The sequence below is a fragment of the Triticum dicoccoides genome, chromosome 4B (genome assembly GCF_002162155.2).
Source record: "Triticum dicoccoides isolate Atlit2015 ecotype Zavitan chromosome 4B, WEW_v2.0, whole genome shotgun sequence".
Lineage (NCBI taxonomy): Eukaryota > Viridiplantae > Streptophyta > Magnoliopsida > Poales > Poaceae > Triticum > Triticum dicoccoides.
This window is the reverse complement of record NC_041387.1, coordinates 5,177,432-5,192,854: the sequence shown is the minus strand read 5'-3', so window position 1 is coordinate 5,192,854 and position 15,423 is coordinate 5,177,432. Positions and strand designations below refer to the sequence as shown.

Genomic DNA, 15,423 nt, shown 5'->3' with positions numbered 1-15,423 from the left:
CCTCTGCATCAATCGATGCATACGGCCATCTTTATTTATTATTCAACGTAGGTCTAATAATAACATACATCAAGCCACCCGAAGCCATCACACACGTACAAAACTCGACGATGTGAAGTGCTCTCACTCCCCATATCTAAAACCGATGTCGTCGCCGATCCATCCACATAACGTATCTGAACGAATAGCCGGTGCAGCACACCTAAAGCGTACACCACATACACACGTTTTAGAAGCCGCCATCATCGTTGGACCGTTGACTCATCTTCAGGAGAGAAATCCGCATTATCCTTGCCAGTCCCGTCCATCCGTCGACGCCACCACGGAGCCCAACGGTGGCACCACCATGCGCTCATCCATCTAGACGCGGAGATACTGAAGGATCTGTCGTGCGTAGCACCTGCCGACCAGGCGTGACACAGCGTAGCACCTGTCGGCTAGGAATGACTTGACATCTCCACCGAAGCTCCGTGCAAGACGAAGCCGCTCCACCTCCTGCCTCTGTCTTCCAGCGCCGCTCCTCCAACGATGCTCCCAAGAGAGAAACAACACCGCAGTACCGCCATCGTCCGATCTGGAAGACCAGATCCTAGGGTTTCCCCTGGAGCAGCACGAGTGGGTCGATGAAACTTACACGACGATGCCTTCATCAAGGTAATGACGCAGAACACCGCATCGCCTACCATCGGCTCAGTTTTCACCGACAACTCTGTCTTCCCGACTCGCAGCCGGGACTAGATGACGGATCTCGAGAACTGACCATCCAGCCTCAGGCCGACCACCTCTGGTGGAGGAGATGGTCACCATCGCCGACTGCACTGGCCAGATCAGATCAGACCAAAGGCGCCGTGGAACAGTCCACCAGGCCCTCCATGCCGCCGCCGCCGATCAGACGCCCGATGACACGATGCGCCGACTGCGGCCACCGCCCTTCCCGGTACGCGCCACACCTGTTGCCGGCACCCGAGGCAGGGCCGGCCACCACGCCGCCGCCTGCCGCAACCATCGCCGCCATGCCGCATAGATTGGATCGGCCGCGCCACCACACGGGGCACCGCACCACCCCTAAGATGCGGGAGAGAGGGAGTCTCCCGCCACCGCCGTCAGCCTCCGGGCTTAGCCCGACGGCGTCCTCCGGCGGCGGCGGAGGGAGGAGAAGAGGGAGATCGCGCGCCCGACGGCTAGGTTTTGGGCGCCGCCCAAGTAGCCCGAGCGGGAGCGACACGGGGGCAGACGGCTAGCTTCCTTATGGTGCGTTGGTTGTTCAATGCCATTGCCACACTTTACATATTTTTGCCAAATTTGTCTAAAGTTAGTTCAATAAAATGAGAGCCACAAGTTGGCAAGTCTAAAATACCGTATCTTGCCGTAATTTTTGTATGCTATGTGGGGCCTTAGCGTGGCTTGTCTATGGTGTGGATTGAACCAAACACTCAACTAAATTAGTTAAATTTGCCTAACCTTAAATATGACAACCTTTGGCAATCTTAGTCACAAATCAAACAACCCCTAAATTGACAAACCTAAGAAAATCTTTTCATACTTTTTGTATGTATGCCATGTGGGTCTTAACGTGGCTTGTGTAGGGTGTGCCTTCAACCAAACACAATCTTAAATTGGTCGAACTTGTTTAACGGCGAACTTTGGCAATCTTAGTTATAAACCAAACGGCCCTACACTCGGGGCACGTGACAAGCAGAGAAGGGACCGATGCGAGCGTTTCATCAGCCGGCTGGGTTAAAAATTGTTTTCCTTATATAATTACTAGGTACCTCCAAAGTGAGGTTTCCTTTTCCTTGATGAACATCATGGCAATTTCTAGCATCGGAAATAAATCGTTGCAATTCAAGAGATCCTGAATTATAGTATAACAAATACCTAGATCTGGCTGAGTATGAAGTGGCGACACTGCAGTGAGCTTGGATTATCCCAGCGAGTTTGCTCGGCAATGCTCAGTGCGAGCTTGGCTCAGCCTGATAGCTAGGCAAACATACGGCGCCAAGTCGGCCTTTTGGTGACCTAATGCCATCTCCAACGCTGACTTCAAATCAGACTTCGCATTTGTTTGTGGACAGGTGGAGACCAGTCCGCAGACACTGATACGGGACGCAACTATCAAACCGTAGCAATATACAATTTAAACCGGACGAATTACATGTAAATCGGATCATTTTCATATAAACTAAATGAAAATATTTACATCCGGATATATTTTTACTAAACTATAACGGACTAGGGTATTCTATTCTACTGCAGTCCACCGTCGGCCGTGGCGGAGCCCTATTCTCATGACATGTCTTCCTCATGTCCAGCAGCAAGCTCACTACACCGTTGTGACCTTCGTAGGGATATGCTTCGGCGGGAGCAAAATAATAGCCACAAGTTTCATGAAGCGCACTGATCAGGGTTGGTTTTTGGGGCGGGGGAAGATGGTCACTATGGCCTACGCCCCCGTGAAGGGGCAAGTTACCAGCTGTGTAGGCCAGCGAGGCGGTGGCGGTGGCTTTCCAGGACCCAAGCGGCGACGATTCCTATGGTCTACTTCCCTCGGTGTTGGCAGTGGCCTTCCTTGGACCCAAGCGGCGGCCGTCTCTCATGGTCTACTTTTCTCGGTGTTGGCGGTGGCAGTGGCCTTCCTAGGACCCAAGCGGCGGCCGTCTCTCATGGCCTACTTTCCTCGATGTTGGTGGCAGCGGCGGGCTTGGCCGACGTGGAGTTGGCGATGTCGTTGTCGGTTTTCCCTGTCAACCTCTGCCAACATGGCTTCTGTCTCCACATGCCGGATGCGTTGATGCCATCGCTTGCGGCGAATTTGTTGGGAGACGGCATTGGCCAGCCTGGATGGGGCGAGGACGACCCGATGATTGCGGTAGTGCCGACTCTGACTCCGGAGAGCTTACCGGCAAGCCAGCCTGTATCTGGCTCGCTCGTTGGGCCACCCGACCGGCAACAATGTCGGAGAGCTCCTTCTGCTCGCCGGAGAGGCTGTCCCACAAGGCATCGGAGCCGGAGACCATGATGGGTGTGGTGCAAGCAGGAGATGGAGAGAGGAGGTGCGATGTAGTTCTTGGCCACTGCCTGGGCACGTTTAAATAGCGGGCGGATGGGAGGCGCCAACCCGGGAGGTATTTGAGCCGGCTGGCACAGGGACGGATGTATGGCGCTCGGGGCGCCGTAGTAGGTTCCTAGGTACATGTGCTGGTTTAATGGAGGTAGGCAGGTAGACTGATGCCGTTTCAATACGGAGAGAAGGCGTGCGCAGTGGGCATATGCAGTGGGCGGCGCTCTCGATTCGCGCACTAATACTATGTCGGCTCGAGTGAGTGGCCTCGTCCGCTCTGGGCCGACATGAATGAGATGCTGACTCTCTGACAGGAAAGAGTGCGGACGAGGGATAGACGGTTTGAGTGGGGCAGGGTTGCCAGATGGTTGCATGGTAGCTGTCCGAACTCGCAATGCGGAGGGATGCAAAAGATTTGAGACTCCGTGTGGCAAATGTCCTAAGCCATCTAAGTGTTTCGGAGATCCCATTCCACGTCTGTTACGGCCAAGTGTCGCTATAACGCCCATGCAAAGATATATCGCTCGCTCGCTAGTCTCGACCGCTCGCAAGCCTGTTTAGTTCGGTTTTTTATGTACTCGTTCGTTCATTAGAGAAAACCACGATGCCGGCCTACAGAGAAGCGGCAGATTTGAATAAAAAACAAGTGATTGGGGCCGCCATTGCGTGCCTCCTGAGAGGTAACTGGGGTGCCAGGTAGGAACGTGCCCCTTTTGATTAGTTTTAGGTAAACGTTTCGCGACGGACCGCCGGCCCAAGTTTGGGCCGGTCTCGCTTGCGTCGTCTGATGCGCTCGTACCGAACGTCCACTTTTCTTCCCACGAACGCACTCATCGTGTGGGTCCACGCACTCTAGATCTCTCTCGACCACTTATCCCCTACAACTACCTTATCCTCATCCTCTGTCTCTCTCTGTACTACTACCTCACCTCCATATGCCGTCATGGATGGAGCTCCTCCCCCTCCCCTCGATCTCACACAGGGCAACAAAAAATCCCCACCGAGAACCAGATCCGCGACCTCTTCCTACCCTTTTTTCTCCACCGTGCCAAGCCTTTATCCTTCAATTACATCCAAGGCGTCACCGGACAGCAGTTTAGATCCATCACGGGCGATGTTGCATCCACAACAACCACATGCTGGAACCAGCCAGGCGCGGCGCTGGAACCGGCAAGGGGCGATGCTGCGACAAAGGCCAGATGCTGGAACCAGCTTCAAATTTTGTTTTGCTGGAACCAGCTTCAAATTTTGCTACTACCACAATCTTCAGCTTTTATTGAAACCAACAATTTTTTTGCTACCACGATTTTTTCTTTGCTGGAACCAGTGTGCGAATTTGCTACAACCGTCTTCAGTTTTTGCTGGAACTAACCAAAATTTTGCTGCCATGTCCTTTTTGGTTGTAACTATTTGCACCACTTATGCTACAACCGTTTTGGATTTTGCTACTACTGTTTTGTCGATTGTTACATCCATTTTCCATGAGATTACCGAGAACCCCGACTACGTGTGTTTTTGCTGCAACCATTGTCTGTTTTTGGTACTTCCGCTGTTGAAGTTTGCTGCTTCATGCCTGTACGATTAGGAGCTGCAACCGAAAACGGCGGCGAGCTACAACGGCAGTGAAGGGCCACAACGCCAGGGAGGCGGCATGATGGGGGCGGGGGGGGGGGGTGTTGCTCTGTGCGTGGGGAGCATGGGGGATTTCTCCTCTTTTTTTCTCTTGCATGTGGTGTGGGAAGAAGACGACACGAGGGAGAAGGACAGAATCTGACGGCTTTATGTGGGGGAATCGGGCGGCTGCACGGTGACCGGCCCAAATTTGGGCCGGTCGACCGGCGCCTAGCACCGCCTTTTATGCGACATGTGTCATACAGGTGCATGCAAGCAATGCTATGCTTCGGATCAGAGCCAAAAATACATACTATGAAAGCAATAGCAGATGCAAACGTAACAATAAGATAGAGCACTACAAATGCAATGCACCTTATGACATTTAGGATAAAAGAGATACAAATTATGGAAGAAAAGTAGTAGCATGAAAATGGTTCACAGTGTAAATTTACAAGCATGCATATATCAACATTTAGGCATTCATCCCTTGGATGAAATTTTGCAGTCTCAACAGAAAAATAATATCATAAGTGAATGGTTGTTTAGGTGATCCTTCAGGTTTCACCCACCTCCTAATGGTGCGATAGCACAAATTAAAACGTTTCCTCAAGGTGATGAAATTTTAGATCTCTGCTATCAGGCAGCTAGAAAGCTTGACTTATTCATTCAACTGAATCCATGGCTCTAATACCAGTAACCTTGAGATTCAGGTGACATCCTCGGTTTTATGGTGTGTCGACAAAGCATATCTTAACACATCATCTAAATCTTTAATGGGAGGTCCAAACATCAGAACTCATGTATCCAGGAGCATGTGTCCGAGAGGAGAAGATTTGGCCAGCCATCTATAATTGCAACATCATATAACAGTAATGTTCTGAATGTATGTAACATGTAAAATAGTGTATATGCTGAAGCATGGCGGTGTCAAAAATAAATATGATGGATGACTTTATTCTTATCTTATTATGTGCACTAAGGACAGGATATATGTTAAACCTATACACCATTGTCTTTCTGAACCTGTACTCAAAGAATTCAGGATACCATTCTCAAAATTTACAAGCTGTACATTGTCTGCACTGAATACAAATTTTGGAGTACAACATTGTTTCCTAGTTGCACAGACTTGAGCACAAAAGCAAGCCCACTAAATTTCCTAACAAACCTTCTCGAAGAATTTCAGCAAAAAAGAAATCATACCAGTTTAGCTTCTTTAGAGGCTGCAGTTGATGTACATCAAAATCAATTATTCCCATTTGACAGAACATAGTCCAACACATCTTCCATAGTTCGCACGTGCAGCCCTATGAGAGATACGGAGGGCCCTTTCCTTAAAAGATTGTGTAGATGCTGAATTATCCACATGAGGGGCAAATTTAACGAACCAACGAGCTCATATTCTCTCACCCATCTTTTTCTACCATCCTGTAGTTTTCTACCGAAGATGAGAACTTAATTATTCTTTAACATCTCTTTCTTGGAGCTAACAAAACGAACCTTTCTCGATGCTCCTTAATTGGTACTTGACATTATTTTGTAATTTCATCGCTAGTTGCACAGGGCAATTGGCACCGGTGCAATGTGACCCTAGCCTAACCCAACATGATAGACTCACTGTAGGAAAAAGAAGCATGTACAATCAGATCCAGGGCAAAACAGAGATGTCTAAATAACTTGAAGCATGACTAAGATCTAATATGAACTCCATCAAGGCCAAGCACACCCGATCGATGTTGTTCTAGGGCTTCTGCCTCGCTTGAAGTTGTCTAGTCCAACAGCGCCACCTTAGTCTCTTTTATTTTCTTTTGTTGTACCCTGTATCCTGCTGCACACCTTTTTATTGTCTTTTTTACTATTTATTTTCTTTTGTTGTGCCCCGTATCCTGCTGCGCACCTTTTTATTGCCCTTTTTGCTATTATTATGTGCGACCTTGGCTATGCTCAGCCAACTGAGCTATCTCTTTTTTTTAACACAGTACAGACACAAGCACTCATATATACGCGCATACCCTCATCTCTATGAATACACACACGCACTCTCCCTACCCCTATGAGCACCTCCGAGAGACTGAGCCGGTATATCATCTTGAGATTTTACGAAGACACTGTAGGCACCTCGTAGTCGACGGAAACGTCTCCTCCCACTGAACAAGCATCACCAGAATTCCTGAAATAAATCCAGGATAAATGCGAGCACCAGGACTTGAACCCGATACCACGGTCCACCTAACCATCCAACATAGTGACAATGGGATCTTTCTTTATCGGAAAGAATATGCGTGCTCCAGGGCATGTAATGTTTGTTTGTCCATTTTGATTTGTTTGACGTTTATTTCATTGCAAGATCTCCATTCTTGTACATGTGTCCTTTGATTGTTCATATACTTGATTTGTTTAAACAAATTCATTAAGTTGGACTTATTTGTTTGTGGTTTGTAGATCCGAGTGCTTGTTAAACTTGGTCAATTTTCTAAGCCTGTACCAGTTCAAGTGACAGAAGATTCTACAGTAGAATCGGTTGTATATTTGGCATTCTTACAAGATGAACAGAAGATATACGAATTCATACCTGTGTATGAGGGTAAACGTTTGTGCTTGGAAGAATCTCTGGCGGATCAAGGCATTATCCCTAATTCTATAATTTTGGCAATGTTTATGATTAGCGGTGGTGCTGGAAAGTACGTACATACTTCATCCATTCTTTTATATAACGTGTATTATTTTGGGCACGGTGACCAAGACACATAGTTATATATAATTTTAGACGAAATTAACATTGTCTAAATCATTCGTTAGGGGCAAGTAAATCATTTAGTCTAGGAAATGAAAACATACACACAATCGGGAGAAAGATACTTTGTTTGTTTCTCTATATATGCAAACGGGAGAGATATACTTTCAAACAAATACACCTTATATAAAAGAACGGAGGGAGTATATTGCTGCACATACTACTATCCATCCATTCCAAATTTATTGAAGTTCTGGATTTGTCATAAGTCAATCTTATTTTACTTTTTCTTTTGCAAAAATCTTCTTCTTTTAAGTTGACTATACATACAATACTTCCTTTGTCACACAATATAAGACATTTTTTCAACTGTTTTAGCTTGCAAACGTCTTATATATATCGTGGGAAGAAGGAGTAATGTTATAATATGTAGTATGCAAACGTTAGATAATATATATACCACTTTTTAGGTAGTATGTACTATTTTTTTAGTATGTTGTTTTATATGTACAAATATGAAGGTATTTTTGAAATAAAAAAATTATGGACTCATATGCAAAAAAATCATATAGTTTGCTTTGAAATATTTTAGATATAGTATATGAAGATATTTAGAATGATAAGGTAGTATATACCAGATGATAGTATATGAGACATGAGGATAACTACCCCAGGTGGTAGGATGTATTTTAGAATATGTAGGAAGTATCTATACCTCTTTTTAGGTAGTACGTACTATTTTAATAGTATGTTGTTTCATGCGTACAAATATAAATGTATTTTTGAAATATACAAAAAAAAACAATGGGCTCACATGCATTTTTTTGTAGAGTTTGCTTTGAAATATCTTAGATATAGTATATAAACATACTTAAAATGATAAGATAGTATATATACTACCACATGATAGTGTGTGTGTGTCTCTCTGTGTGTGTGTGTGTGAGAGAGAGAGAGAGAGAGAAAGAGAGAGAGAGAGAGAGAGAGAGAGAGAGAGAGAAACCATAGTCGTCATTCTCTGATATATTCAAATAACAACATGCAGGGCATATCTTAAACTGGACTATATGTCATTTTTTAGCCGGATGGCCGAATTACCGTCCATAGGTAAATGGCTCGAAAAAAAAGAATCAGCATGGGCATTAAGTAAGCTTGGGAGACAGACGTTTCAAAAGTTGTTTGAAATGGTATCCTTGTATCACGCGAGGAACAAGTGTTTTGATGGCACATTTTGTGAACGGGATATCATATACGTAGCATCAGCAGATAGTTACATGATTATCCGTCACCGGCATCTTGGAAATGAAGCCCGTGTGAAGGTTGTTGATTTCCACTCTGATGGATATAAGAAGGACATTGAAGCTTTGGGTAGAGTACTTCAAAAGGTGTGCAGTATGAAGTTGGGATCTTGGGAAAGAGAGATAGCTTACGTAGCTCATTTGCTGAAAATTATGAAGGCAATGCCTTGGGGTGCAGAGTCATCAGCCACATTCAAGGCCTTCCTTAGAAATCACCCTTGCATGATGTCAGGCGCCAGTCGTCAAGGACTTATACTGGAAGTGCATAGACATATAAAGTCTCAGCATGATCCTTCGATGGAACCTGTTCTACGATCTGGGTATAGCTGGTGTACGATCGCTCAGAGTGATGCTGATTTCGATGCAGTATACTACTATGGGTGGCGGTCATTGGCGAGGGGGACTGCATATTACGATAATGAAAGGTCATGGTTTACATTTTGTCGGAATTTCCTTTCACATCCCAATCCAAATAAGGTAATGATTACTACTTCTTTTGACACATTTTCTTGTCCCTGTGTTATTATGTCATTGTGCCATATCCAAACTGTAAATTTTCGACAGACCATACAAGATGCAGATTTTGCCATATGGTGGTACTTTGGTGATCATTTAGCGGACTTCCTGTGCCGCCTTTCCTGCACACATGAGTTTACAGTCAACATGTAACTTTTAATCAACTCCTTTCTTGTTTGTTTCTTGTATTTGTGCATTGAAGGGGCTAAGAAAAAAAATGATTTTGCAGTTTCGACAAAGATTGTTTTTGCACACACCCTACGGTTGAGGAAGAATCACAAACTTGCACATTTCATTATGATGAAGACCCAAACCTTCAGCTTCAACTCAAAAAAGAAGAAGAGCTAAAGCTTCAGCGCCTCCTCGAAAAAGAAAAGCACCAAAAGCAGGACAATACACAAAGCAGGAGGAATAAATCCAAATGAAGGTGACCTGCTCTGCTCAGTTGATCGGCATCCAAAGAAATGGCGCATCACTTGGTTGTTGTTCATGCTGGCCGTGCTCGCTGCCTGCTGCCACCGCGCAGCCAAAACATTGTCTCATATGTCTTTTCTCTGATCTCTTGTGGACCGAATTATTTAATATTATGATTTAGGACACTCATATTGTACTGTTGCAAATGTACAATGTCGTTTCACCATGTTTGTTTCAGTGGCATTTTAATTTTATCCCATTCTTGACACAAGTGGTGTGCCTTATAACTTCACTTTAGATCAATGAAAAAGTAGCACCGGTCGCCATTGCCGCTCCTCTTCCCTGGCCACCGCACCGGCAGCACTAGGAGCACGCGAACACGCACACGCCGTCTCTCTCCCCCAAAGCCCGGGGTTTCCGCAGACGACGAGAGCCACAGCCATTATTCCTACCCGCGCCTCCCCAAACCCTAGCCATACCAGGTAGGCCCTCGCTCTCAGCTATCCGGCCCTGCCGCTCCGATGAGACCCCTCTCAACCTCCCGCTGATCCCGCTCCCCGCCGCCGGCCATCTCACCGCGTTTGTTTCTCCCTTTCCCCATAGGCGAATCGGCGACCGGCCAATTGATCCATCCGTCCCCGCGGCGAGCTATGAGGTAACCCCGCACGACCGCCCGCCCGCTGCCGTTCCTCGCTTCCCCGTGCGATTGATTTGATTGATTGTTTTCCTGTTGGAATGCTTCGCCAATGTGGGCGCCTGTGTTTTGATTTTCGGTTTATGAAAATTTTTACCCCAGGCCGAGATGGCCGAACTTCGGCCATTATCAAAAATTTCGGCCAAATTTTGGCTGAAGTTTGACCAAAATCTATTTTTTCACCGAAAGATATTTTCCGCCCCAGGCCGAGATGGCCGAAATTTGGCCAAAATCCATTTTTTCGGCCGAAATTCAAAACACAGGCGGGCACACGCCGGATGGATGTGGATCGTCCAGTCCGAGTCGTAGTTCGTGCCGGAAGTGAAGGAAATATGCCCTAGAGGCAATAATAAAGTTGTTATTTATATTTCCTTATATCATGATAAATGTTTATTATTAATGCTAGAATTGTATTAACCGGAAACTTAGTACATGTGTGAATACATAGACAAAACAATGTGTCCCTAGTATGCCTCTACTTGACTAGCTCATTAATCAAAGATGGTTATGTTTTCTAACCATATATGTGTTGTCATTTGATAAACGGGATCACATCATTAGGAGAATGATGTGACGGACAAGACCCATCCGTTAGCTTACCATTATGATCGTTACAGTTTCATTGCTACTGCTTTCTTCATGACTTATACATGTTTCTCAGATTATGAGATTATGCAACTCCCGAATACCGGAGGAACACCTTGTGTGCTATCAAATGTCATAATGTAACTGGGTGATTATAAACATGCTCTACAGGTGTCTCCGAAGGTGTTTGTTGGGTTGGCATACATCGAGATTAGGATTTGTCACTCCGTGTTTCGGAGAGGTATCTCTGGGCCCTCTCGGTAATACTCATCACTATAAGCGTTACAAGCAATGCGACTAATGAGTTAGTTGCGGGATGAAGCATTACGGAACGAGTAAAGAGACTTGCCGGTAACGAGATTGAACTAGGTATGATGATACCGACGATCGAATCTCGGGAAAGTAACATACCGATGACAAAGGGAACAACGTATGTTGTTATGTAGTTTGACAGATAAAGATCTTCGTACAATATGTAGGAGCCAATATGAGCATCCAGGTTCCGCTATTGGTTATTGTTTTGAGATGCGTCTCGGTCATGTCACATAGTTCTCGAACCCGTATGGTCTGCACGCTTAACGTTCGATGACGATTCGTATTATGAGTTATGTGTTTTTGATGACCGAAGTTTGTTCGGAGTCCCGGATGAGATCACGGACATGCACTACTAAGGAAAAGCCTAACAGTAGCGCGGGTTTTGGGTGTATCAGTAGCGCGGGCGCCCACAGCTAACTTGTATTAGTAGCGCGTGTATAACCCTCGCTACTGCTACTTCTGATAGTAGTAGCGTGGTTGACGCCCGCGCTACTACTACTTAGCTGTAGCGCGGGTCAATGCCCCGTGCTACTACTAACTAATTGGGAATTAAAAATAAATAAATTCCATCCATGGTTGCTGCTGCTGGGCGTCATCGTCCTCTCCAACCATGGCTGCTGCTGGTCCTGGAGGGGATGAAGTTGTCCATGGTGATGGTGGCTCCCCACCCAACTCGTTCCCGCACCTCTCATCTAATGCTGCTACAAAAGAAGAGAAAATTATTTGAATGAGGAAGAGAGAGATAGAGAGGAGTAGGAGGAGGAACTCACTAGTGGCCGTCGAAGTTGGAGTCGACGCTCGAAACCTAGATGAAGCCCGGTGACCTGCTACTGCTTGTCGTAGGACCCTTGACCATGGTGCTCGCATGTCCTCACGAGGCCTTGTCCCGGCGAGGAGGTGCAAGTGGCTGCATCCATGGTGGATCTGGCTGCCGCCATGGAAGATGCTCTGCTGGTTTCCCTTTCCTTCCAGCAACGGAGAAGGACGAAGGAGGGGCCGGTAGGGGGCTGCTATGGGAGAGGTTGTCATCGAATTTGGGGAAGGCGGCGAGGTGTGAGATCGGCGGCGGCGGTGGGTGAGGATGGGAATCATGGGTGGGAGAGAAGGGGAACGAGAGAGTGTGGGAGAGAGGAGGGATTCGGCCGAGGATATGGGGACTTCATCTACCTTTTACTTAGTAGTAGCGAGGGGGTAGCGAGGGGTATAAACCCACGCTACTACTATCAAACTTAGTAGTAGCGCAGGTTCATACCCCTCGCTACTACTATGGCATGTCTCGAGGGGCACGGTAGAGACTACTTAGTAGCAGCGAGGGGTAAAAATCCGCGCTACTACTATCAACTTAGTAGTAGCGAGGGGTAAAAACCCGCGCTACTACTAAGTAGCAGTAGCGAGGGTTATAAACCTGCGCTACTAGTAAGCGTCCGCCTATAAGCTTTTCCATAGTAGTGATGACGAGGAGTCTCAAAATGATGGAGACATAAAAATTGATATATTGGACTATGTTATTCGGACACCGAAAGAGTTCCGAGTGGTTTCTGGTAAAAAAGGAGTGTCGAAACGGGTTACCGGAACCCTCCCGAGGAAGCAATGGGCCAACATGGGCCATAGGGGAGAGAGAGGGCAGCCCACATAGGGGAGGCGCCCCCCACTCCATGGTGAGTCTGAATAGGACAATGGAAAGGGCGCGGCCCACCTTTCCCTCTTCCTCACCCTCTCCCTTCCTTCCCCTCTTCCTCTAGGTGGAATCCTACTAGGACTTGGAGTCCTAGTAGGACTCCCTCCTGGCGCGCCCTGCAAGGGCCGGCCGCCCTCCCCCTCTCCTCCTTTATATACGGGGGCAGGGGGCACCCCAAAGCACACCAAGTTCTCTTAACCGTGTGCGGTGCCCCCTTCCAGAGTTACACACCTCAGTCATATCGCCGTAGTGCTTAGGCGGAGCCCTTTAGTACCGGTTGGGGGGTTTTGATTTTATTATTTATTTTCCCTTTAATTTTGTGTTTTCCATTTAATTTAGAGATTGTTTTCCATTTATTTTCCCTTTCATAAATTATATAGTAACTCATCATCATCATCATCATCATCATATTAATATAAAAACTCTTGCATCTCATATCATCACCAACAACAACACTAGCTAAATCATATATAGTCATTACCACTATTTTTATCATCATTATGTAATCACCACCAATAGTAGCTTAAAGAAGAAACATTCACTTGTACAAAAAGCAAAGATATCATCGAATTCTTCATGGTCATGAGATTATTTATAAGCGTTCATAACTAAGACCACAAAAGCAAGTCACTAATAATTGAGTACAGGACGAAACACGGACATGAGACAACAAGTACTAATAGCAGGAACTAGCTAATCACTCCTACTGCTCTCTCTCAGGTAAAATGGCATAGAACATATATAGCTCTCTTGATTCATCATATTGGAGCATGTAGATGAACTTGTCTCCTAATCGTGGGTTGCGCTTCTGATTGTTGCCCCCTAGTACTTCTTTGCGATCATTCACAATTTTGCTCCAGTCTTTCACTATTAAGCATTCCTAGGTTCTAGAAATCCGGAATGCACTCGTGTGCAATGTAGGATGTCTTGGCCGTAAGCTAACAATTGACATGCGACCGTTAGTCGAGATCCACTGAGGCATAACTATCATCGGGAGTTCCTGTTGAAGAACATCGTATAGTAACATACTTAGTAATGAAGTTTAGTTTAAAAAATAATGTATGCAAAAGATGCACTGAGGACAAATAGTAAAAATCTTACCATATTTCCTAAATACATGTGACCGTAGTTCAATACGTACACTATTGGTTGCACATGTTGAGTAATAAGATTTGCAAGTCTAAGAAAATAATTTCTCTTGACAGCATCAAGTTCCTCAAGCCATGAAACATATTGACTTATCTCCTCACAGTTTAGTTCAGCCCGGGGACAGTGGAATGTTCTGTCTACCAAGCGTCGTACATGTTTGCTTGAATGGAAATAAGCTGTCAATAGAAATTAGTTGTCAACTATTTTTGAAATAAACAATATCAAAGACATAAATATGATTGAGGAACACTCACATAATGGTAGAATTGGAGGCTTCTGCACATCGACCCAGATATTGGTATTACCTTCAATATCATCTTTCGGACGAATATCAAAGGTGATAACCATATCAGGCTCAAATGCATAAGCCTTGCATAATGCTTGCCAAGTTTTGCATTCAAAATAGGTGTAGGTGTTTGCATTGTATAATTTTGCGTGGAAAGTATAACCATGCTCGGTCTTCAAGTAAACTCTCTTTACCTCCATATTTTTCATAGTACTGAAACCATATCTAATACAAAAGTTCTTGCATGTCAGGGGATACACTGGTAGAATAGTAAAAAATTAAAATTATAAGTTGAAGCAAATGAGGCATATGCTTAATTACAAAAAAAAAAACTTGTCGTTGTGACTTACTGCATTCACTTCGAAGGTCTCATTCAGCTTGATGCTGAAGCGCCTACCATCAACTAGGAAATTTCTGTCGCACGTGCCGCGCTTGTCTTTGCAGTATTCGCACATAACGAAATCATTCTCATCGTCAGACATTTCCTATGTTCATATATAGTTGCAATATTAATTGATATAAACACTAACTAGCAGTTCTATTAATTCAACTAGTTAGTTCTATTAATACAACTAGATGTATTAATTCAACTACTAAGCACTTATTAAAAATAAACTAGTTCTAAGCTTCTTACTAAAATATCATATATAGTAAACTTTTAAATCTTTTAAGATCAACTAGTTCTATAGTAAACTTTTAATTAATTATTAGATAATCAAATCTCACATATATACCTAAATTTGTATATCTAGTTAATTCATCTAATTCATCTAACATTTGATATTAATATATCTACATTATTTTCTATCTAATTCATCTATGACATTAATATCTAACATTTCTATATAATCATCTAACAATCGACATTAATCTAACATGCATTTATATAAACTAAAAATATAAAAAAAATAAAAATAGAAAAAAGAATATATATAAGAGTTGTATATGATGTACTACGACGGCGACGGGGACGATCGACGGCGCGGGGATGTACGGCGACGGGCACGCGCGATGGGGCCGGTGACGGGGCGACGGGCGCGCGACGACGGGGCGGCGACGGGGACGGCCGGGCGTGGCGGGGG

At 45.1% G+C, this 15,423-nt stretch overlaps 1 protein-coding gene across 1 annotated transcript in view; it reads left to right on the top strand.

The window, feature by feature from the left end:
- The window catches only part of LOC119294505, a 13,244-nt gene extending 3,376 nt beyond the window's left edge, over positions 1 to 9,868 (top strand). Inside the window, exons 2-5 of the mRNA XM_037572702.1 lie at positions 7,118 to 7,356; positions 8,452 to 9,181; positions 9,269 to 9,369; positions 9,450 to 9,868. Of these exons, the coding sequence (XP_037428599.1) occupies positions 7,118 to 7,356; positions 8,452 to 9,181; positions 9,269 to 9,369; positions 9,450 to 9,645 (1,266 nt within the window). The 3' untranslated portion in view covers positions 9,646 to 9,868. The remainder of the gene's footprint in view (positions 1 to 7,117; positions 7,357 to 8,451; positions 9,182 to 9,268; positions 9,370 to 9,449) is intronic.
- Positions 9,869 to 15,423: the final 5,555 nt, after the last annotated feature.